The sequence below is a fragment of the Peromyscus eremicus genome, chromosome 1, assembly GCF_949786415.1.
Source record: "Peromyscus eremicus chromosome 1, PerEre_H2_v1, whole genome shotgun sequence".
Classification (NCBI taxonomy): Eukaryota; Metazoa; Chordata; class Mammalia; order Rodentia; family Cricetidae; genus Peromyscus; species Peromyscus eremicus.
Window position 1 is genome coordinate 25,046,027 of NC_081416.1, and position 24,080 is coordinate 25,070,106.

Here is a 24,080-nt window from a genome sequence, read left to right on the forward strand (position 1 = left end):
CTGCCTCCGAGTGCTGGGATTAAAGGCGTGCGCCACCACCGCCCGGCTTAAAATTTTTTTTTAAGTCCTGTGTCTGACAGAGGACTGATCTCAAAAGTATATAAAGAACTCAAGAAACTAGACTGAAATACTGAACAATCCAATTAAAAAATGGGCTAAAGAGCTAAACAGAGAATTCTCAAAAGAAGAATCACAAATGGCTGAAAGACATTTAAAGAAATGCTCAATATCCTTGATCATCAGAGAAATGCAAATCAAAATGACTCTGAGATACCACCTTACACCTGTCAGAATGACTAAGATCAAAAACACTAATGACAGTCAATGTTGGAGAGGATGTGGAGCAAAGGGAACACTCCTTCACTGTTGGTGGGAATGCAAACTTGTACAACCACTGTGGAAATCAGTATGGCGGTTTCTCAGAAAACTGGGAATCAATCTACCTCAAGACCCAGCCATACCACTCTTGGCCATATACCCAAGGAATGCTCAATCATACCACAAGGACACATGCTCAACTATGTTCACAGCAGCACTATTCATAATAGCCAGAACCTGGAAACAACCTAGATGCCCACCAACTGAAGAATGGATTAAGAAAATGTGGTACATATACACAATGGAGTACTACTCAGCAGAGAAAAACAATAACAGCATGAAATTTGCAGGCGAATGGATGGAACTAGAAAATATCATCCTGAGTGAGGTAACCCAAACCCAGAAGGACAAACATGGTATGTACTCACTCATAAGAGGATTCTAGATATAAAGCAACGAACAATCAGACTGCAACCCACAGAACCAGGGAGGCTATACAGCAGGGGGGACCCTAGGATGACTGTGGCTTATAATAAGTTTTGGTTTTACTCAATTACTGGGCAAGCTTCAATGAAACATTTCACTATTAGGATAAGAATTTATACTGCATCAAGCTGATAATAGAAAAATAAATTAATTAATTAAAAAAATTTTAAGTCCCGTGTCATTACACAAACATTCATCATATACTTATTATACGATAGATAGTAGGGATAAACTAGTGAACAAAACAAAATTCAGAAAACAAATTGGGAACTAGAGAGCTAGCTCAGCAGTTAAGAGCCCATACTGCATGCAACCCCTAAAGTTTCAGCTCCAGGGTATCCAGCAGCTTCTTCTAAACTCCAGGGACACTGAATTTCCATGCACATATCTACACACATACACATACATATACACATAATTAAAAATAAAAATCTTTTTTAAAAAAGGTGCTGTTGTAGCTAGTTGTTAAGAATGCTTGCTTGCCCACTATGCACAGGGCCCTTGATTTGATCCCCAGCACCACAGACAGCAGACATGTCCTGCACACCAGTGATCCCACTCAGGAAGTGAAGGCAGAAAGAGAAGGTGCTTAAGAATGAGGCCACTGAAAACTTTTAACATAACTGGAAGAGACATTACCAAATAAATATATTAGGTACTTATAAATTAGAAGTAAAATTAAGCAAAGGGGGTGTAGGAAGTGATAAAAGGAGATAGATGAGTACTATTTTGGGGTGATCATGAAATGTATCTGATCAGGTGAAATGTAAGCAGAATTTAATTTGTGAAGAAGTCAGACATGTAGGTTTTTGATAGGGAAGTTTTCAGGGAGACAACAGAAACTACAGGGCCCTGATGCGCACAATAGATGCATTCTTAAAATGTAGTTTCAAATTCAATCTGCTAGTACCATACATAACTAAGTAAATAAAACGTGCTTAAATGATCAAGAATCAACAAAGAAAGCACAAGGAAAATCAGAAAATAGTTGGAAATCAATGGAAATGAAAACAGAGCACACGAGAGGTCGGGGAGGGAACTGTAAGAGACCTGACAGCAGAAGGGGGCATTTAGAGAAAAGGTGAACCAGCAAAAAGGGGTCAAGAGACGAGGGGTGGAGAGAGGTGACCAAGCATAAGGGCACTCTATGTATGAGACTGCCCAAGTGAAACCACTTTGTATGCCAACTTTAGAAACACACACATACGCACACGCACACGCACACGCACACACGAGGGGGCAAAATTGCTAAAAACAAAGCCCATAAAGCAAAGACAGTGCTCAATAGTAAGCAGTGCAAATCCTTACCTTAAAAACCAAGAAAGATTCATGAGCATCCTAACACTACAATTTAAACAAATTAATCCAAAGACAGAAGAAGGCAGGAAATAATAGAGTAGAGCAAAGATAAAATTGAAAACTAGAGAAAAACAATGAAGACAATAAATTGACAAGCCTTAGCCAGATGTACTAAGAAAGAAGCTTAAATTACTAGAGGTGAAAGTGGTGACAATTCTATTGATTTTACAAAAATAATAACAAATGCAGTTACATGAACAACTGTTCACCAACAATTGTTACTCAGTTGAAGAAATAACTTAAAACTTAAGGCCTAATCAGAGGTGGGGAGTGGGGGTGGGGGTGAGAAGTGGGGGTATCATCTCCTAACAACATCCTGCTTCCTCATCTCCACCTTCTGAGAAGCATCAGCAGGGCCAAGAGGTTCCAGGAGCTATCAACTCCAGAAGTAACTGGCTAGGAGAAGCAGCCCAGATCAAGGCTTGTGCACCGTCCCTGGAGAGCATCACTCCAGAAAGTGCAGATGCACTCCTTGCAGACGCTCTACTAGCAGATGAGCCACCCTAAGCCAGTGCAGGGGAGAGACCCTCACCAAAAGCAGCCAGGAACAAACTGGAAGGCAAAGTCCGTGGTTCTGTTTGCAAAAAACGAGAAGTCAAACTCCCTAGTCCCTCAAGAGAAGACACAGGCTGAGTTGGGTGTCAACTGCAACCGGGACTCTCAGTGTGGTGTTCCTATATGACAACAGGAGTCCTAGTGTTGACTCTTAAGTCCTGTGTAGTCCTGGCTTTCTGTAATAGTTTACCCAGGCAGAAGGAAGGGATGAAGGGAGAGGAAAAGGGAGGAGAGACTCAGCCCTCAACCTGGTGGTTTCAAAGTGAATTCTACCAAATATTTCAAGAACTATTATTAATTTTCATGCCCTTTGAGAAGAAAAGTGAAGGAGGTGTGGTGGTTTGAATGAAAATGGCCCCTACAGGCCCATAGGGAGTGGTACTATAGGAAGTGTGGCCTTGTTGGAGGAAGTGTGTCACTGGGGGTGGGGTTTGAGGTTTCGAATGTTCAAGCTCAACCCAGGCCCAGTGTCACTCTCTCTTCCTGCTGCTTGCCAATCCAGATGTAGAACTCTCAACTATCTTTCCAAAACCCTATCTGCCTGCATGCCACCATGCTTCCCACCATGATGACAATGGACTAACCCTCTGAACTGTAAGCCAGACCCAATTAAATGTTTTCTTTTATAAGAGTTGTCTTGCCGGGCAGTGGTGGCACACACCTTTAATCCCAGCACTCGGGAGGCAGAGCCAGGCAGATCTCTGTGAGTTCGAGGCCATCCTGGTCTACAGCGTGAGATCCAGGACAGACACCAAAAACTACAGAGAAACCCTGTCTCAAAAAACCAAAAAAAAAAAAAAAAAAAGTCTCTTCACAGTAATAGAAACCCTAACTAAGACAGGAGGGGAGTACTTCCCAACTCATTCATTATGATACTTCCTTTCTCTTTCCTTCTTTGTGTGACTTTTTAAGAAGGTTCATCCTGATGTCAAAACTACACAAAGGCACAAGAAAACTACAGATCATTATCACTATTCCCTATGAATTCAAAACCACAGGATGGTGGATTCTGGTGTACTGCCTGGGGATAAGAAGTCAACAAAATACTAGCAAACTGAATTTAGAAGCATGGATTATGCACATGATCAATGCGAGGATGATTTGACTTACAAAAGCTAGTCAATAACAATCAAACAAACTTTGGTGTTAACTGATGCAGAAACAGTATTTTGACAAAATTTGAAACCACTTCACATTAAAAATGTTCAATGAGCAAAAAATAGAAGGAAAATAGTTCTAATAAAAGCCAAATGTTAAAAATTCACAGAAGAGATGGCTTAATACTTAGGAGCACTTGCTGCTTTTCCAGGACCTGAGCTCACTTTCCAGCACCCATGTTTGGGGCTTACAACTGCCTGTGACTTCAGCTTCAGGTGATCCAATGCTTTCTTCTTCCTCTCCAGGCAGATACACATGGTACACATTCACACAGACACATTCTTCTGGCCTCCGAGGGCACCCACACTCAAGACGACAGACAAACAGACACAGGCACACACTTAAAAATCAATCTTTTTTAAAAAAGAAAAGAAAGCTTGCAATAAATATACTCCATGATCAAAGACTAAAAGTTTTTCCTTTAAGAACAAGGGTGAGCCGGGCAGTGGTGGCGCATGCCTTTAATCCCAGCACTCGGGAGGCAGAGGCCAGCCTGGTATACAGAGTGAGTTCCAGGACAAGCTCCAAAGCTACACAGAGAAACCCTGTCTCGGGGAAAAAAAAAAAAAAAAAAAAAAAACCAAGGGTGAGAGTGAGGGACTAAAAAGATGGGTTGATGATTAAGGCCATTTGCTGCTCTTCCAGAGGACCTGAGTTTATCTCCTAGCATTAGAAATTAAGTCTGGGGCGGTGGTGGCACACGACTTTAATCCCAGCACTCGGGAGGCAGAGCCAGGCGGATCTCTGTGAGTTTGAGGCCAGCCTGGACTACCAAGTGAGTTCCAGGAAAGGCACCAAAGCTACATAGAGAAACCCTTTCTTGAAGAAGAAAAAAAAAAAGAAAGAAAAGAAAAAGATTAAGTTTGGGGTCACAAAGAGATCAGCACTCCAGAATCTGAACAAGGTAAAACTTTACTCCTATCAAGAGGATGTGCTGCTCTGTACTTGTAAGAGTGAACCCACAAGAGACTGGAAGTGCACTTGGATTTTATTCTAACACTGTGTCTTTTCACCATTGGCTGGGACCTGACCTCACAGCCTTTCAAGAATGGCTACTTTTAAAAGAATCAGCTTAGCTGGGCAGTGGTGGTGCAAACCTTTAGTCCCAGCACTCAGGAGGCAGAGTTAGGTGGATCTCTGTGAGTTTGAGGCCAGCCTGGTCTACAAAGCAAGAACTCCATGACAGCAAGGGCTACTTTGAAAAACCCTGTCTAGAAAAACAAACAAACAAAAAACCAGCTGAGAGGAAATGAAAGGGGAAGGGGCTAACCACTTTAATCCTAGATTGTAGCGGGACTTTTGAATAAACAAAAGCTTTGGGGGTGTAGGGATATACAGGGGAGAGAAAAAGATTTGAATTCCTTGTCCTAAACACAAGTTTTATAGTATTTTATAGAAAAGACTCATATTCTTACACCAGCCCCGTCAGGGCTCACAATTGTCTGTGACTCCAGATCCAACACCCTCTTCTGGCCTCCACAGGGCACATGGCATTCACTCATACAGACACACACAGACACACAGACACATAGAGACACACAGACAGACACACACACACACACACATACACACACACACACATAAGTTAAAAAAAATCTTTTTATAAAGAAGAAAAAGAACAAGAGTGAAGAACCAAAGAGGATGTCCATTCTCACCGCTTCTGTTCAGCACAGCAATTGGAACTCTAACATGAGTAATTAGGCAAGAAAAAGAAGAGACTTCCAAACTGGAGAGGAAGAAATACAAGTATCTCTGTTCTCAGGTAGTATGAAGAATGTTCAAGTATATTTATCTTTTGAGTGTGTGTATGTGTGTGTTGGAGACCAAGGTCAAGGCCTTGCACATGCTAGGTAAATACTTCCCCACAGAGCTACATCCCCAGCACCAGTATTTTCTTTTTAAGAAACAGAATCATGCTGCTAGAACATCTAGGTTGATCTTGAACTCCTGGACTTAGGCAATCCTCTTGCCTTGGCCTCTTAAGTAGCTGGGAGAGAACCTTAATAATTACACATATATACAAGTCAAGACTAGTAACTAAACTAAGGGACTAATTGGGGGAAGAAAGGGAATTGGCTAGAGATGGGGAGGGTTAAAGGAGAGAGCAGTGGGGAAAAAAACAAACAAGGAAAGCACATATCAGGTATATGAAGACACCGCGATGAAGCCCTATACTCTGTATTTTAAACTAAAACAAAAATCTTAAATTGAGGGCCACTGAGGTAGATCTATGGGAAATGGCACTTCCCACCAAATCTGACAATCTGAGTTCAAGTCCAGGGACCCAAAGGGTAAGAGGCTAGAACCAACTCCAGAGAGTTGTCCTTGGACCACTAAAGTCTGTGTGGTGGCACACGTGCACAAGGACCCAAGTTCGCTTCCCAATACCCTTGACTAGTGGTTCACAACAGCCTATAACTCCAGCTCCAAGTAATCCAATGCCCTCTTGTGGCTTCTGGGCAGGCACACACATGGTATACATTCATACAGACATAATTCACATAATGAAAATAAGTATCTGTATTAAAAATGTTTTAAATAATAAACTCAACTCAAAAGTATCAAGATACAGTCAGGGCAGGTTACGAAGGATAACATGGTAAAAGTATTTTCTGGGCCAAGTCTAGAGGACCTAAATTAAATGTATAGATCCATGGTGGGTAGAATAGACTCCCAAAAGGTGTCTTCTGGTACACACACACACACACACACACACACACACACACACACACACAGGGGCATGTGAATGCTGACAGTGACATACACATCATACACACACATAATAATAATATTTAAAATTAGCATGTAAATCAACTGCACTTATATATACTAGCAGTAAACAGTCTAAAAGAAAATCACAAAATTAATTCAATTTGAATAACATCAAGAATAAATTAATTTAGTCAGGTAGATAAAAGGTTTTTAAAATGGAAATTACAAAACATTACTAAAACCTGTTATAGCAAATCTCAACACTTGGGAAGCTAAGGCGAGAAGAGCAACATGCTGGAGGGTAACCTAGAATTTATGAGCCTGTTTCAAAGATACCAAAAACAAAAGACTAAAAACAAAAACCCAACAAACCTGCAAGACTCACATTTCTTGATTTTAAAACATATTCATTCTGAAGCTCTAAGTAATCAAAACTATATGCTATATGGGAGGGACATAGACAGACATAGACCAGTAGAACAGAATGCCCACATTCAGAATGCTCTCATATAAGGCCAGATGATTTTAGACAAGTGTGCCAAAACCATTTAGTAGGAAAAGGACAGTCTTTTTAACAAATGGTGCTGGGGAAATTGGGTACCCACACACAAAATAATGAAACCAAATGCTCACCTAACACCACATACAAAAAAATCAACTCAAAGTAGACCGAAGACTTGCCCTAAGACCCAACACTGTGAAACTTAGAGAAACAAGGAACAGAAAGCCTGACAACAGTGGCTTTAGCAATGACTCCTGGGATAAGACACCAAACACATAGGCAACAGCATCAAAGACAGGCATGGTGGCTCACACAGTAACTCAGGAGGCTGAGGCAGGAGGACTGCACTGAGTTCAAACTCAGCCTGGACAGCCAATTGAGTTTGAGGCTAGCCAGAAAGCTATGTAGTGAGACCCTGTCACCAAACGTGGATACAAGACAAATTGGATTTAACACCCAACAGCCTGAGAAAGCCTCATATGTTGCTTATTAAAATTAATGGCAGATTTGCACCAGAAACACTACTTGATAGAGAAAAGGGTAACCAGACAGGAAAAAGAAAAACCTATGCCAGAATTACTGCACACGACAGAAACAACGTAAACATTTTTCACTGGTAAAAATGTAAAAGAAATCTCTTAGGGCAAGGCTTGACGTGTAGGAGGACAATAAGGACATATTAGATGCTTTATTTATTAATTTGAGTAATAAATAAAAGCATGTTTGTTACAGTGGTTTTTTGTTTGTTTTTGTTGTTCAAGACAGGGTTTCTCTATGTAGCCCTGGCTATCCTGAAGCTCACTCTGTAGACCAGGCTGGCCTCAAACTCAGAGATCCACCTGCCTCTGCCTCCCGAGTGCTGGGATTAAAGGCCTGTGCCACCACACCACACTGTTAGTTCTTTATAACTTTTTATAACTCAAATATTTTGCAAGTAACAAAGGAAATAATAGCACACGGAAAAGGTAATAGTCCAACAATAACAATAACAACAACAATAATAATGATGATGATAATAATAATAAACAAGAGCAAAATAACTGTAAAAAAAAAAGTGCATTTGTTGGGTAGCAAGATAGCTCAGGTTAAGAGCACTTCTTGCTCTTCCAGGACTGGAGTTCTATTTCTAGCCCCCACACCTGGTGGCTCACAACCACCTGTAACTCCAGCTCCTAGAGATGATGCTTTCTTCTGATCTCCATGGGCACTTGCATATGCATGTACATACCCACACATATATACATAATTAAAGATAAACAATATATATATTGAGACAGGTTTCTCTTTGCAGCCCTGGCTGTCCTCCAACTCAGAGAGCTACCTGCCTCTGCCTCCAGAGTGCGGAGATTAAAAGCTGGAACCACCACCGCTTGGCTAAATTCATTTGCTTTCCTGTTGATTAAAAATAAATCCCCAAATTAAGTAACTAAAGTAAAACTCTAGAGTGCAACAGTTAAGTGACTTTGGCTAGACTGGAAGTCACTGCCACACTTCCTCTCTGACACCTAGTTTAAAAACTTGGCCAGTGAGGTATGACAGCTCAAGATTGAATTGCTTGTAACTTCAAGAGGTAAAACAGGTAGACAGCCAGAGTTTGAGGCCAGTCTAGGCAACATAGTAAGACTGTCTCAAAAAAAAAAAAAAAAAACCACCAAAATGGCTGGGCGGTGGTGGCACTCAGGAGGCAGAGGCAGGTGGATCTCTGTGAGTTATAGGCCAGTTCCAGGACAGTCAGGGCTGTTACATAGAGAAAACCTGTCCCGAAAAACTAAAAAAAAAAAAAAAAAAAAAAAAATTTTAAAGAGCAATATGTTGCACCACAGACATGTACCTAAATGTTTGTGAGCTTCATAAACCCACTTTACCGCATTTCAATGCTTAATTTCAGTGATGTCTACTTGGTTAATTAGAGGTGAATAAGCTATTACAACTAGAGTAAAGAAAACGAGTGATTACTCTTTCCGAAGTGGAAATAACCCCAAGGCAAGAGCCAAACTACCTGCAAAGTAGATATGAAGCTTTATTCCCAAACTGACACCCTTCATGGAGTAGCATAGGCAACGACACCTAAATCTTCGGCGATACTGGGTTTTTAAAAAGGGGACGCACTTTTCAGTGAAGAGCAACCTTCCAATTCTTCGTGAATGCAGCTTAACTCTAACCAACACGAACATTCTTTCCCCTCAGAAACAAACTCTAATTTAGAGCTTAACCCGGTACCATTTTTATCGGACGGGTAATTTCGATTCCTTCAGAAAATGCAAACAAAGCGCTCTCGCGAACGGCGCAGGAGGGAGCCCAAGGGCGAAGCCTCCGCGTCTGGGCTCGTACCAGCCTCTGCCTACCTGCATCTCACCACCACCTGGATGTTCTTGCCCTTCTCCTCTTTCTTCTTCGAAGAAGAACTCGGCTGGGACGCCATGACGGTGGTGCCAAAACCTGCCGCCGTGGCGGTGACTCCGACGCTGTGGGGGACCGGGCGCCCGCTTCCTCTCGTCCGGTGCTGCCGCGGCCTGGAGGACCGAGACTCGCAGCTCAGCGACTCCGCGGTGCACGCAAGCTTCTGGTCGTAGCCACCGTCCCGCAACAGCCAGAAAGACAGAACCCCCGAGCTGGTCTCTGCCCAGAAACCAGCAAACGATTCGGCGCCTCAATTTGAAAAAGCAGTCGAGTCACGGAGCCAATAGCAGCGCGGCGTGGCGCGCAAGGCATCATGGGACGCCGTGTCGTCACCGCGGCCACGCTAGGGCGTGGCCGAAGGGGAAAGAAAATGGTGCGGGCGAGGGAGTCGAAGCTCTACGTATGCTGTGCGGAGCGCGCTGCTGGTGGGTTACTGGGGCCTGGGACGCCTACGCCGCTGTGTTCGCCGGGTCCTGCCCGCCCTCCGAGGCCTCTCGCTTTCCGTAGAGGTGACGAACGACTGGGCGGGTTAAGGTGTAGGTGGCGGCTCCCCCGCCGCGGTGGGTGCAGCCCCGAGCTGCGTTCCGGTTAGGACGACTCCCCCGCCGCAGTGGGTGCTCGGAGCTGCGTTTCTGTTTCTCGGGGATATTAAATGCCATTTAGCCTCATGTCACTCGGCGGGTGCAAGGGAAGGCGCCCATGGACCTTCCAGATACCTGCTTCCACAGTCCAGATCCCCGGTCCTCTCAGTTACTTACAGTCAACTGTCTACGGATAAACTGCAGTATTCCGGAGACTCACTGACATCTCAAACTGTCCCACAAAGTGGACATACCAGAACTTTTTACCCCCTCGAGACAGGTTTTCTCTGTGTAGCCCTGGATGTTCTGGAACTCACTATGTAAATCAGGCTGGCCTCGAACTCAGAGATCAGCCTGCCTCTGCCTCCTGAATGCTGAGATTAAAGGGCTGTGCCACCACCAGGTACGGGAACTCTTTATACCCTTGCCTCCCCCTCTATTTTTTCTCACTTTGACATTTGTTAACCAGAACCTTTGACTCTTCCAAGTCTGTTGCAAGCTGTCTCCTCAACAACCACCCTCCTCCAGTGCTTTGATTCTCTTCCCTGAATGACTTCCTTCAACGTCCCTACTTCCCTTTTTCTCTTCTTTGCAACTGCATTCACTCAGGAAGTATCCTTTTAAAAGTAAACTACAGACAGTTGAGGGCAGAGGCAGAAGGATCAGGTCGTTCTCGTACATTTAGTTTGAGGCTGCTCTGGGTTACACGAGGTTCTGAATCAATCAGGTTATGTCCGTCACTTAGTTTTAATCTTGTTTTTCAGACATGCCATTCTGAACCTAAGGCTAGCCCTGTGTGAATCCTCAGTGACTTTACTGCCTCGGCCTCCTGGGTACGAGTATGACAAGAGTGACCTATCACCCTTGGCTGTTTTGTTTGTTTGGGGTGGGGTGGGGTTTAAGATTTATATTTATGAGCCGGGTGGTGGAGGCAGAGGCAGGTGGATCTCTGTGAGTTCCAGGCCAGCCTGGTCTACAGAGGGAGTTCCAGGACAGCCAAAGCTATACAAAGAGACCCTGTCTCAACAACAACAAAAAAAATTATTTGTGTTTGTGTGTGTCTTCCAAGTGTGTGGTGGTACCCTTGGAGGACAGAATATGGCTTTGAATCCCCTGGAGCTGGAATTAAAGGCATTTGTGAACCACCTGATGTGGGTGCTGGGAACTGAACTCAAGTCCTCTGGAAAAGCAGGAAGTGCTCCTAACTGCCCTTAACTATCTCTCCAGCCCATGATTTTAATGTTGTTATTGGAATTAAATACAAAATTCCTTATCATCCTTTTAAGGCCTCGTGATCTTGTTTTGCTACTCCAGTCATCCCCAGCGAGTTTCTCACACTTCTAGCGATGCTCCCAGCGTTTCTAAGGTGGTGGTTACACTGTGTGCCCATTTCCTGTTGTACTCATTCACCATCTGCCGGGGTGGAACTCTTTTCCTTCGACTCTTTGGATATCTCACTCATTCTCATCTTTCATACTTATGCCAATTTCTGATATTAAAAGACTTTTAGGTAGGTTAGTAGGGCAAGCCTGTAATCCCAGTCTCAAGGTTTGAGTCAGCCTAGGTACCTAGCAAGTTAAAGCCAGACTAGGCTACAAGAGACCCTGAAAGAAAAAAAAAAAAAAAAACCAACTTTCCTGACCATCCACTTTAAAGGAACCTCCTATTTTCTTCTTAACACGACAGTTTATAATTAAGTTGTCATGTTTTCTGTCTACCTGGATAGAATGTAAATTTCATCTGGGACCATCTTCACATCATTTTGGTTTTGGTTTTTCCAGACAAGATCTCTCTGTGTATATTTGGCTGTCCTAGAACTCACTTTGTAGACCAGGCTGGCCTCAAACTCACAGTGATTTGCTTGCCTCTGCCTCCTGAGTGCTGTTCCACCACCACCCAGCTGTTTTGGATTTTTTGAGACCGGGTTTCATGTAGCTCAAGATAGCCTCGAACTTACTGTATAGCTAGGGATGACTTTGATCATCCTGCCTCCACCTCCCCAGTGCTGGGATTACAGGCATTTACCACCATGCCCATTTCTACCAGACTGGGGATCAAACCAAGAGCTTCAGTAGCTACCCCTTAAGCAACTGCTGTCCTATTTGGCAGTTACAACTCCACAGCTACCAGTAGCGATTTGGCCACACTGGCCTTAGCCAGGCGGGAATTCTGTTCCCTCGGGCACTGGCTCTATCACAGCCGATAAAGGGAACTTATCTCGATCTCTATCCCTCTATAGAACTCAGGATTCAAAGGTTGAGGTGGAATTCTGCTTGCTCAGAGAGGCTGAATAGCTAACCTTTTCTAGCTCGTGTCTCCCAAAAAATAGGGTGTCCTGCTCAGCCCCTACTTCAGAACCCTAGCTACACATTGTTCCTCTCTACCACTTCCTGTCAGCTAGTTGCTGACTCAGCCTCCTGACCCCAGGTTAATTTTATTTAATCAAACAAATGGAACATGTCTTTACATCATTAAACAAATATTCCAGAGCATAAACCATAAATGAATGTAACAATCTTAAATTAATATTCCACAACAGGCTTCCTTGAGCTAGACCAGCACTCTACCAGCTCTACCCCAGCTAGTTTTGTAGTATCTTGAACAGACATTTACACAAAGTAAATATATCCTTGGTGCCTTAAGGAAAATATTTAACATCTCTCCATTTGGATTTCCTTGTTGTTAAATGGAGATAATAAAAATTATTGTTGCTGAATCTCGGGTCTGTTTCTTGCTAGATGCTTTACACACACACACACACTCCAGAAATGAGTTGGTGCAAAGAAATGGGTTTATTACAGTTTGAGCCAGAACTTCGAAGAGTACAAGTTCTCACCTCTCTGCCTTGAAAGCAAAGCCAGGAAACAGATTCTGTAGGTAGAGCCATACCATACGTTATCACAACTGTAAAATGATGCCTTTTCTGGGGAGACAGCTCTCAACAGCAGGACTTCAGCCTGTTCCTGTACCATCGTCTCCTGGGAAAGCATTTAAGAGGAACTGAGGATTGAACCTAAGGCTTTGTATATGCTAGGCAAGTACTCTACCACTAAGCAACATTCCCAGCTCTTCAACATGATTTTGTGTGTGCGTGTGTTTATGTGTGTGAAATTTTCACTTTTTCAGGGCTTCTGTTCCACTGTTAGAATTATTATAGGATTAAGATAACATGTGTAAAGTACTTAGCAAATAATTTTTGAAAAAGGAAAGAAAAATTTCTTCTTTGTAAATCTCAAAACAGTATCTACATGAAATCTTTTAGATTGTTACAAGGAGTTCTAGAAAATAAAATGTTTAAAATCCAGTCTGGGGGCTCAGTAGTACAGCATTTGGTTAGTATGCATGAGACCCTGCTTTTGATCCCCAGCACTGCAAAGAATTTTTCAAGGCTGGGTGTATTGGCACATAGCTATAATTCCAGCACTTGAGAGGTGGAGGCAATAGAATTGCTAGTTTGAAACCTGTTATAAAACAAGCAGAAAATCAGTAAAAGTACAAAAAATTCAAATGTCTCAATTACTGTGTTTTCTGAGACCAGGTCTTGCTATGGAGACAAACCAGCCTCAAACCCCTAGCAATGTTTGTTCCTTACCCCACCCGACTCCAAGTGTGCACCACCATGCCTGCCAAGAGCCTCCAACGATGAATATAGCTACCAGTTATCTTTGCGGCATATCACATCAATATTCAGAACAACTCTCTGAAATGGAGCTATTGTTTCATGTAATTAACCAGTGGGTCAAGTGAGTATAGTATCTGTCACCATTCAGCTATTAGCCCTCAAGGAGAAAGTTGAGAGTTATTTATGACCTCAAATTCCAGACTGTTAACTACTGTTTGCCCCACCTAATTTTTTGTTTCCTTAGTGAATATGTATTGACTTTCACAGTCTCTTTATTTGCTGCTTAGTGTGGACCAGACAATGCAAACAGGTTGGATTACTGGCTGGACCTCAACATAAACGCTAATGGAGATGGCCAGACTCCTGTGAATAATTGTAAGACTTTTCTGTATTAAGCAGTTGGCTGTCTCTGGAATGCTATTTTACACTGCCCTTGTAGACCTCAAACTAAGGAGGCTACTAATTGTTAATGCCACCGATCGAGAATAAGATCACTACCACAGTTTAAAGCTAAATTTGAAGCAAGCTTTAATTAAATACTGGCCAGGAGGATGAGCTCTGGCCAGATCTGTACCCAGGTTCCTGGGAAATGGACCAGAATCAAGTATAGCAAGGGCTTAAGAAAGAAAACCCAAGCCGGGTGGTGGTGGTGCACACCTTTAATGCCAGCACTCGAGAGGCAGAGCCAGGAAGATCTCTGTGAGTTCAAGGCCAGCCTGGTCTACAGAGCGAGTTCCAGGACAAGCACCAAAACTACACAGAGAAACCCTGTCTACAAAAAACAACAAAACAAAACAAAACAACAAAAAGAAAGAGAGAGAGAAAGAAAGAAAAGAAAACCCAAAATTCATTGCATTTCCCATCAGGTCCAGTCAGGGGCAAACAATACATCCTGAAGTACCTCTAGCCTGTGACCCTCCTGCTCACATGTAATCAAGTACATCTGGTGCATATGGGTAGAACAAACTTGTTTAGGGGAAAGAAAAACATGTGGCTTGTTATCTCCCATAAACAATAGCCTCTGGGGCTGGAGAGATGGCTCAGTGGGTAAGAGCACTGATTGTTGTTCTTCCCAGAGGACCCAGGTTCAGTTCCTAGCACCCACGTGGCAGTTCCCAACTGTAACTCCAGGTCCATGGGACCTGCTACATTCATACCAATGCACATAAAATAAAGCTAAATTATTTTTAAAAATAGCCTCCACCACTTCAGAAACTATCTGTCCTTGGGCAAGGGGCTTGCAGATCAGAGGCATTTTTGTTTCATGGATCCCTTAGGCATAGTAATTAAAACTTAAAATGTAACTTTGGCTCTCACACTAATCAACATTTCTCTCTTGAAAGTCTGCGCAAAGCTGTGGCTATGGCTCAGTTGACCAATGGCTTCCTGCTGTGCATGAGGCCCTGGGTTCAATTAAAAAAGAGGTCTGCCCACTTATTTCAGATTATTTTTAGTATTTTAAAGCTAGTGAACATTCATACTACCAGTGTAACATCACAGCCTGTGGGTTTAGTGAATGTATACCATATGAAATGACTGCTTCCTTAAATCTTTTCAAATCTAACATTTCTACAGGATCCAGTTAACTTCTGCATAGGCTTGGGGTACCTATCATCTGGTGGTTGTTCTTGAATGGTAACTGGATAAACTAAAATTGTTTTTCTAATAACCTTGGGCTGCTCCTCTTCAGTTTCATAATGCAATGGTAAGGTAGGTTCTGCTCTAAACTCCTCTGTCTGTGTCTGAATATTTTTCCTAATTTCATCAGCAGGTCTTTCTAAAGATTGTATCTTACCAATCAATTCTTCATATCTGCCACTGATCTCAAACCACTTTTTTGAGGATAAAACATAAATTAGCAAACTGATAATGATTATAATTGACCTTATGTCAATCCCAGCTAAGTTTATTATCCCTTCATTTATTTTTTTCCATTTTCAAACCATCCATTGTGGAAACATACAAAGTCCTAACTCCCTGCATCTTAATACTGTTTCTCATTTTTTTTTTTTTTTTTTTTTTTTTTTAAAAAAAGGAGCTCTGGTAAAGTTTTATTAAAGAAAAACTTTCCTGGTTTACTTTTCACCAGTCTGTTCTGGCATGCTTCTAATAATATCATTATCACCTGGGTCAATGATAGCCAGTGTGCATACTCTGTAGTATTTTCCACATGCTGTGCCCAATTCAATGTTATTGCCACTGTAGTGATGAACACCAGTTTTAGCCAACATGGCATAGTATTCTATTTCAGATTTCCTCAAAGCTGGACAGTCGTTGGCGAGGATAACCAATTTCGCTTTGCCCTGCCTGATCATCTTCAGAATCTGTTTGTACCCCAGCACATACTTTCCACTTTTCATAACAAGTTGGAGCCTAGAGTTGATCGACTCCAGAGACTTTTTCGTCTTCTTTGTGGCCACCATCTTCCTGCCTTAGGTGCGGGACAGCCCCCAACCAAGACCAGCCGCCAAGATGGCCGGGGAGCGAGAAAGGCTGTTTCTCATTCTTAATGTGGGAAAGACTATATATTTCTTAAAATAAAACCTAATTTCCCCCCTAAGGATTCCCAGGGGTCTCACCAGATCTACTGACTTTTTAGTTTTGTTGTGTGTGTGTGTGTGTGTGTGTGTTTTCTGGTTTTTCGAGACAGGGTTTCTCTGTGTAGCTTTGCGCCTTTCCTGGAACTCACTCTGTAGCCCAGGCTGGCCTCGAACTCACAGAGATCCACGTGCCTCTGCCTCCCGAGTGCTGGGATTAAAGGCGTGCGCCACCACCGCCCGGCTGACTTTTCAGTTTTTCTACAGCAGCAGTGATGGAGCTGTGAGGGGGTAGCCAGCTACAGCGTCCGTGCTTGGCTGTGCGCCAGGGTGCGTCGGGGTGGTCGGGTGCCCAGGCAGCTAGGCTAGCACGGTGGGTGCTGGGATTGCTGCAGGCTGCCATGAGGACACCTGCAGCTGCTAGCGTGTAACCAGGGGATGACGGTATGTGGTAGTGGCAGTGGCAGTAGCAGACTGAGCAGGTGCAAGTGGATGTCAAGGTGGCCAGGCTGGCATGGCAGCGGCTGGAGGAGGGGGGTCCAGGGGAAGCCCACAACCTATGAGGACAGAGAGCAAGCTGCCTGAAAGGCAGACACCAGCATGTGCAGAAGAAGCCGCATGGTGGGAAGTTAGGGTATGGGGCCACCTGAATGACAGAGCTGGCCGGTGGAGGGTGGCTAACTTTGGGGCATTTGGTGACCCTGCCTGTGGCATTTGGGGCCTGTGCCAGTGCAGCAACCAGAGGCTGCTGCAGAGAGACTGCAACAGGAAAACCCTAGACTCATACAAGCGGAGGGCCTAGACGGAGGGAGGGAAAGCCAGCTGTGGGGGTAACTCCGGTGGCTACAAAGCCGTGGAGAGTGGCCGCCTTGTGATCTCATGCCACAGGTTGGATGCCAGATGTAGTGTTTATCTAACTATTCTTTATCAATATAAAATTCAGGAGTCAGATATCGGGGCAAGAACCCGACTGATCAGAGAAGCAGCAGAGAAGCAACCAGTAACCTCTTTTCTCTCTCTCTCTCTCTCTCTCTCTCTCTCTCTCTCTCTCTCTCTCTCTCTCTCTCTCTCTCTCTCTCTCTCTCTCTCTCTCTCTCTCCTTCCTTGATCCAAAAGGGCCGATAATCTTTCTAATCCCCACCCTACTATACTAATTCCTGTGTCTCTCTATATGTCCTTGGTCCTCCAAAACCTCTATAGCTAATTTGGGTCAGCTAGTAGCTAGCTCTGCCCTCTGATTCAATGTAAACTTTATTGACAGTCTTGGAGTGTCAGAGTGCGATCAAAATATCCCACAACTGCCGGGCGGTGGTGGCACACGCCTTTAATCCCAGCACTCGGGAGGCAGAGGCAGGAGGATCTCTGTGAGTTCGAGGCCAGCCTGAGCTACAAAGTGAGTTCCAGGAAAGGCGCAAAACTACACAGAGAAACCCTGTCTCGAAAAACCAAAAAAAAAAAAAAAAATCCCACAACACCTCCCCCTGTTCCTCATTGCCTTTTTACCCTCTCATGGTGTCCCTTCTAGTTTTTTTAGGTTTTACATACATACATACATACATACATACATACATACATACATACACATACTACAGTCTACGATTTCACATATGAGAGAGACATACATGCAATTTTTATATTTCTGAGTTTGGGTCACTTCATCAAATGTTATACTTTCCAGATCCATCCATTTTTCTGCAGTTTCATAATCTCATTTTTCTTTACAATTGAATAAAATTTTATCCATCTTATCAGCCGACTTTTTTTTTTTTTTTTAAGATTTATTTATTTGACAGAGTGTTCTGCCTGCATATATGCCTGCGTGCCAGAAGAGGGCGGCAGATCTCATTACAGAAGGTTGACTCGGAATCTCGGGGAAGAGCCATCTCTCCAGTCCCAGCCGTCTTCCTTATTCAACGTTGACATGCCATTTCAGCTAGACTGGCTAGCCATTGCACTAAAGGCAGTATCTAGTTTCTGTACCCCCAGGGTTAAGGTTCCAGGGGTGGCACACCACACTTTGTGGTAGATGCTGGTGTTCTGAACTCAGGTCTTCATGCAAAAGCAACAAACTACTTTACCCAGTAAGCCATTTCCCAAGCCCAAGATTTTTGGGTTTTTTTTAGAGTAAAATGTGGATAAGTCAAGAACGACTTGTATAGTCTAAAAGCTTATAACAACAGCTTTTCCTACCTCAATGTCTCCAAATACCCAGAAGCAATTGTTATCTATTTGGGGGGGAAAATTTAGTATTGATATATTCCCAGCTTTGTAAGAAATTTATGCACACTGTTACATTTTGTTTCATCAGTTTTAAATGTTATTTGTTGACTTATAGATATGAGGATTTGGTTCCTGGGTTTACCATCCTTTACTCTCTCTGCCCATCATTTTCAATATTACTATGTTATTGTTTTGTTTTTTTTCTTTTTTGAGACATAGATTTCTCTGTGTAGCACTAGCTATCCTGGAACTCACTCTGTAGACCAGGCTGGCCTTGAACTCAGAGATCCACCTGCCTCTGCCTCCCGAGTACTGGGATTAAAGGTTTGTACCACCAGCTCATGGCTACTATTTTTCTTAAATCGGTATTCAGTGTTGGGGTTATTTTGCCTATTTATGGCTGAGCATTTCATTCTGGTGGCTTAGTGATTTTACAATTGTGTTTATATGCAAATCTACTTTCATCCATTGGACCAAGCATTCAGAGAATCCTTTCAGCCTGGCAACTAATTTCCTTCAGTTCTCGGAAATGTATTTGAATAATTCATCAAACACTCTACTCATTTGCTTTGTTCTTGCTTCTGGAACTCTTATGTATTAGATTTCCACTTCCCAGTATGCACCACTATTATATCTTGATCTATTTTTTCAAGTTGTCTGTATGTGTATTTAAAATCAGTATGCTCACAATTGAGTAGTTTTGCATCCTGGATTAACATAACTTAAGCATTCTTCTAAGACTTTAAAAATTGCTCCAAACCTCATTCCTATTTGCATGATCTTTCAAGGCTTTTGAGTAAAGTCTATTCTACTCTTCAGTGAACAACTGGAGGTGCCATTCTTGAATATAAGCATGTATTTTTAGCTGATGGAATCATATTAGGTTCTGTTATGTCTGTGGGTATGAATACTGAAAAGAACATCAGTAAGTATGTCTGCATGAATCTGTAAACTATGGATGTAGTATATTGTATAAAGTTTATACAAGTATGCATAAACTTGTAAAGCACAGTTCATGAACTGCTTATAACCTTGTAAATAACAGTTTAAAATGCTTATATAGGGTAGGAATGTAGCTCAGTTGGTCGAGTTTACGCAAAGTCCTGGGTTTAAACCCCAGCACCACACAAAACCAGGCATGGTGGTGTATACCTGTAGTCGGAATTTACTCTGCCTATGACCTTGCTAATATTATTTTCCTTTTCAGGTCTTTGATGAGGTTACAGTTACAATCCTCTGGTATCTTAGTTAAGAACATATCAGGTACTAGATTTAGATTCTTCAGGATAGGACAGCTATTGGAGTAATCTCTGTATTTTGCCATTTACCTATGGTCTGGACATCTAGTATGTGTTTCTTGCTTGATGTTGTTCTTGTTGGTTGTAGTTCCATTTTTGTTTATGTTATTACCCTTTCTTTCTCCTGGACAATACTTGATAATCATTCTTATTGTACATAGTTTTGTATTAGGTTTAGAACCTTCTTATTTAGACAAAAAGGCAGTGTAGTGGGAATTCGCTCTGCCCATGACCTTGGGCTATCTGGCCTGATAAAGGCGGTTGTAGAAGCATGCATAATATTTGGGGGAATACAATACCACAGGCGGTGCTTCTTATCTGCCTATGTGACAGCTTGAAAGGGAGGAGAAAGGGGGTTCATGGTCTTTTGGGTGGTGAAGACCAGATCTGGTGGCATGAAGCAGATGTGATTGGTCCCCAGCTTTCCAAGGACTCTGCAACTGTATTTACCTTATCCTGTATCAGTGAGTCTGTTTTCCCCATAGAACTCCTTAATAAATTTATATATACCATTGAGGCTCTCGTTGCATATACCATAATCCCACTGGGGAGGTAGAAGCAGGATGATTAGAAGTTCAAGTTATCCTTGACTACATAGTAAGTTCAAAGTTCAAAGCTACATGAGACCCTGTCTTAAAAAATAAGAGTATAGAGTTTCCCAAATCCAGATTTTGATTACTGTTCTGTGTTTTCGAATAGCACAGTCTCAGTAGCAAAAGTTAATGGGGAAAAGGAAAGAAGAGGTTGCCTGTTCAGTTTCTTGGCTTCCTGTCAGGCCCAGAACATACCAGACTTCCTCCTGACCAAAACACTTTCTATCAGTGTTTCCCACATGTGTTTTCCCTCAACAGATCTCAAACTGTGTTTAAATTGGCATGACAATGTTAATGTCATTTCCTCATAGGGACCCTCCCAACCACTTTTTCTAAAATAGCTCCCCTAAACTCTCCAGGACCCCATTTATTCCTTTCCTACACAGCAAAAGAATATGTTTAATTTTTACTCTCCATTCTTTCTGTTTGTTTTTAGACAGGGTCTCATGTAGCTCAGGCTGGCCTAGAACTTGCTATGTAGCCAAGGATGGCCTTGAACTGCCAAGCCTCATGCCTCTTCCATTCATGTTTGTTCATTTTGTTACTGTGCAATATTCGATGCATATTATAGAGTTTACTTTTTGTGTATTTTACTGTTAGTGGGCATTTTAACTTTCCAGTTTAGGATTATAGCTAATTTTACTGTTATGAACACTATAGTACGTATATTTTCATGCACATTTGTTCATTTTTTGTTGGGCTTATTTATAGCTAAAATTGAAATTATGGACTAGCATATGGATAGCTATATTAAAACACAGTTCTAGTGGGTCTACTCAACAGTTTTCCATGGCCTTTTGTCTGTTTTCATGCTAATATCATATTGTCTTTTTTTTTCTTTTAAAGATCTATTCATTTGTTATGTATATAGTATTCTGCCTACATGCCTGCCCACAGGCCAGAAGAGAACACCAGATCCCATCACAGATGGTTGTGAGCTACCATTTGGTTCTTGGGAACCAAACCCAGGACCTCTGGAAGAGCAGCCAGTGCTCTCAACCACTGAGCCATCTCTACAGCTCATATCATATTGTCTTAACCACTATAGCTTAATAATGCTATTAGTAATGCTTGGTATAAATGCTTCATTTCTTTTTCAAAACATCTTGCCATTATAATGGCTCATACCTATAATCCTAGCACTTGGGAAGCTGAGCGTGTAAACAGATGTTTCTTGTCTGGACCACCTGTTTCCAAATAAACACACAGAGGCTTATATGAATTATAAATGCTCAGCTAATACCTCAGGCTTATTACGAACTAGCTCTTACATTTTAAGTTAACCCATATTCCTTATTTATGCTCTGCCATGTGGCAGTACGTTTATTAGAATGGCACGTTTGTCTCCTGCTCCCGCTGCATCTGGCTGGTGACTCCTGACTCTGCCCTTCTCCTTTCCGGCATTCTCAATTTGGTTTTCCCACCTAAGCTTATTCTGTTCAGCTATTGGCCAGTCAGCTTGTTTATTAAACCAATCACAGCACAAATCTTCACAGTGTACAAAAGATTATTCCACAGCTGAGGCAGGAGAATCCTTGAGTTCAAGGTCAACCTGGGCTTCTTAGTATCTTCTGGCCACCCAGAATAACACACAAACAAGACCCTAGAAGCTGCAGGCTCCACCACCCAGCTCTATACCTAGACTCTACATGTCCTCCTCCAGTGTCTCGCCTGATAAGTATAGTCCTCACTCCTCATCAAGGAAACTTCTTTTTGCAACACATAGAGATCATTACAGAAAAACACAACCAATCAAAATGCAGAGCTGTAGAGCCCAATCCCAGTGGCTACATCTGCAATACAACTCCTGCATCAAAGGCTCAGGTAACACTGTGGAAGAGGGGGTGGAAAGATTGTAAGAACCAGAGGGTCGTGGACTTTGCTGAGAGATTGTGCCTGCTGGTGACATCAGAAGCTATACTTGTAAAGTCTCACCAACAGGACGGCCCAAAACTGCATGGGGAAAAGCCCACAAAGTCTCAACCCTACTCAAACAACTAGAGACCACTGAATAAAGCTGGGAGCAGGACAGGTGGTCCTCCCCAGGGAAAAGCATACCAATTAATTGTTCAATGCCAAATGGTCAGCCCTGAAAATGTACACAAGTAACATTGTATGGACTCAATAGGTTATATTTAGGAATATATATGTATATATATATACATATATATGCAAATACGTACATGTATGCAATAACAATAGATGAAAAAGGAGGCCATGAATTTGAAGGAGAATTGGGAGGGAAATATGGGAAGGTTTTGAAGGAAGAAGGGAAAGGGGGAGATTTAATTAAAATGCAATCTCAAAATCAAATGTAAGAAAAACCCAGATTCTTCTTCAAGAGTGGTTTAGAGACAGGTGGTGGTGGTGCACACCTTTAGTCCCAGCATTTGCGAGGCAGAGGCAGGTAGATCTCTGTGTGTAGTGGGTAGCCGTTCCAGCTTTGATCTGAGTCTTTGGTAACTGTCACGCCTACAAGGCAGGGCAGAGAGAGGACCCTGAAGACCTGAGATCCAGATGCGCCATCTCTCTTGGTTCCTGGACCCTGGACGCTGGAGGTAGACCAAGTAGAGTTCCCCAGAGAACACCGCCAGACTGCGCTACACCTTTCCCAGGCCCTGTAAACTATCCCTTCACTTGTAAGTTATCCCACAAAATAAACTTCCCTTTTAACTACATGGAGTGGCCTTGATAATTTCACCAATATCTGTGAGTGAGTTCGAGGCCTGTCTGGCCTACAGAGTGAGTTCCAGGACAGCTAAGAACTGTTACACAGAGAAACCCCATCTCAAAAAATAAAATGAAGAGTGGCTTAGAAAGCTAGACACATCATTCTCATCTATACAGTGTACTCAAAACCAGCCTAGGCTACAGGAGGCCCTAGCTCAAGAGAGCAAAATAGGAAAAAAAAATATTTGGGGTGAGGGCGCATGATATAATCCTAGCACTCAAGAGGCTAAGGCAAAAGGATCACAAATTAAAGACAACATAGTGCAATCCCATTTCTTAAAAAAAAGAGGCAGCCAGATGGTGGTAGCACACACCTTTAATCTCAGCACTCAGAAGGCAGAGGCAGACAGATCTCTGTGAATTTGAGGCCAGCCTGGTCTGCAGAGCGAGTTCCAGGACTGCCAGAGCAGTTATAGACAGAACCCCTGTCTCGAAACCCCCTCCCCCCCACCAAAAGGGGGAGGCAAAGGCAAGCATATTTCCGTGAATTCCAGGACAGCTTGGTCTACATAGCAAGCTCTAGGTCAGAAACAAAATAAAACAAAAAATGTTGGCATGGATCTTTTTATCTTCTACATTTTCATATAATTGTTTATAAAATATCGGTCATGACTTTTTTAACCCACAGGCTCCTCCTTCCTCTCTTCTTCATATTGTAATTTGTCAAAGAAATCAGGTCTCAGCCAGGCGTGGTAGCACATGTCTGTAATTTTAGCACTTAAGATCACTGTTTTGAGGCCAGGCTAGGATTACCTAGACCCCGTCTTGACAAAAAATTGATTAATTAGTGTGGTGATATTGTGTTCCCCAAAATATTGTGCACCCTAATAAACTTATCTGGGGTCAGAGAACAGAACAGCCACTAGATATAGAGGCCAGAAAATGGTGGCACACACGCCTTTAATCCTAGCATTCCAGAGGCAGAGATCTGTCTGGATCTCTGTGAGTTCAAGGCCACACTGGAAACAGCCAGGCATGGTGACTCACACCTTTAATCACAGGAAGTGAT

General features: G+C 42.7%; 2 protein-coding genes across 2 annotated transcripts in view; both read right to left on the reverse strand.

Moving 5' to 3' along the window:
- Kif11 (kinesin family member 11) overlaps positions 1–9,761 on the reverse strand; it is a 52,874-nt gene extending 43,113 nt beyond the window's left edge. The window contains exon 1 of the mRNA XM_059258646.1: positions 9,436–9,761. Coding sequence (XP_059114629.1) covers positions 9,436–9,512 — 77 coding nt within the window. The 5' untranslated portion in view covers positions 9,513–9,761. The remainder of the gene's footprint in view (positions 1–9,435) is intronic.
- Positions 9,762–15,768: 6,007 nt separating this feature from the next.
- LOC131896445 (large ribosomal subunit protein eL30-like) lies at positions 15,769–16,165 on the reverse strand. The gene has a single exon (XM_059247067.1). The coding sequence runs from the start codon at positions 16,114–16,116 to the stop codon at positions 15,769–15,771; it is 348 nt and encodes a 115-aa protein (XP_059103050.1). The 5' UTR covers positions 16,117–16,165.
- Between the last annotated feature and the right edge of the window lie 7,915 nt (positions 16,166–24,080).

Coding starts and splice junctions, on each gene's coding strand:
- LOC131896445 (XM_059247067.1), bottom strand. CDS start 16,116: ATGGTGGCCACAAAGAAGACGAAAAAGTCTCTGGAGTCGATCAACTCT.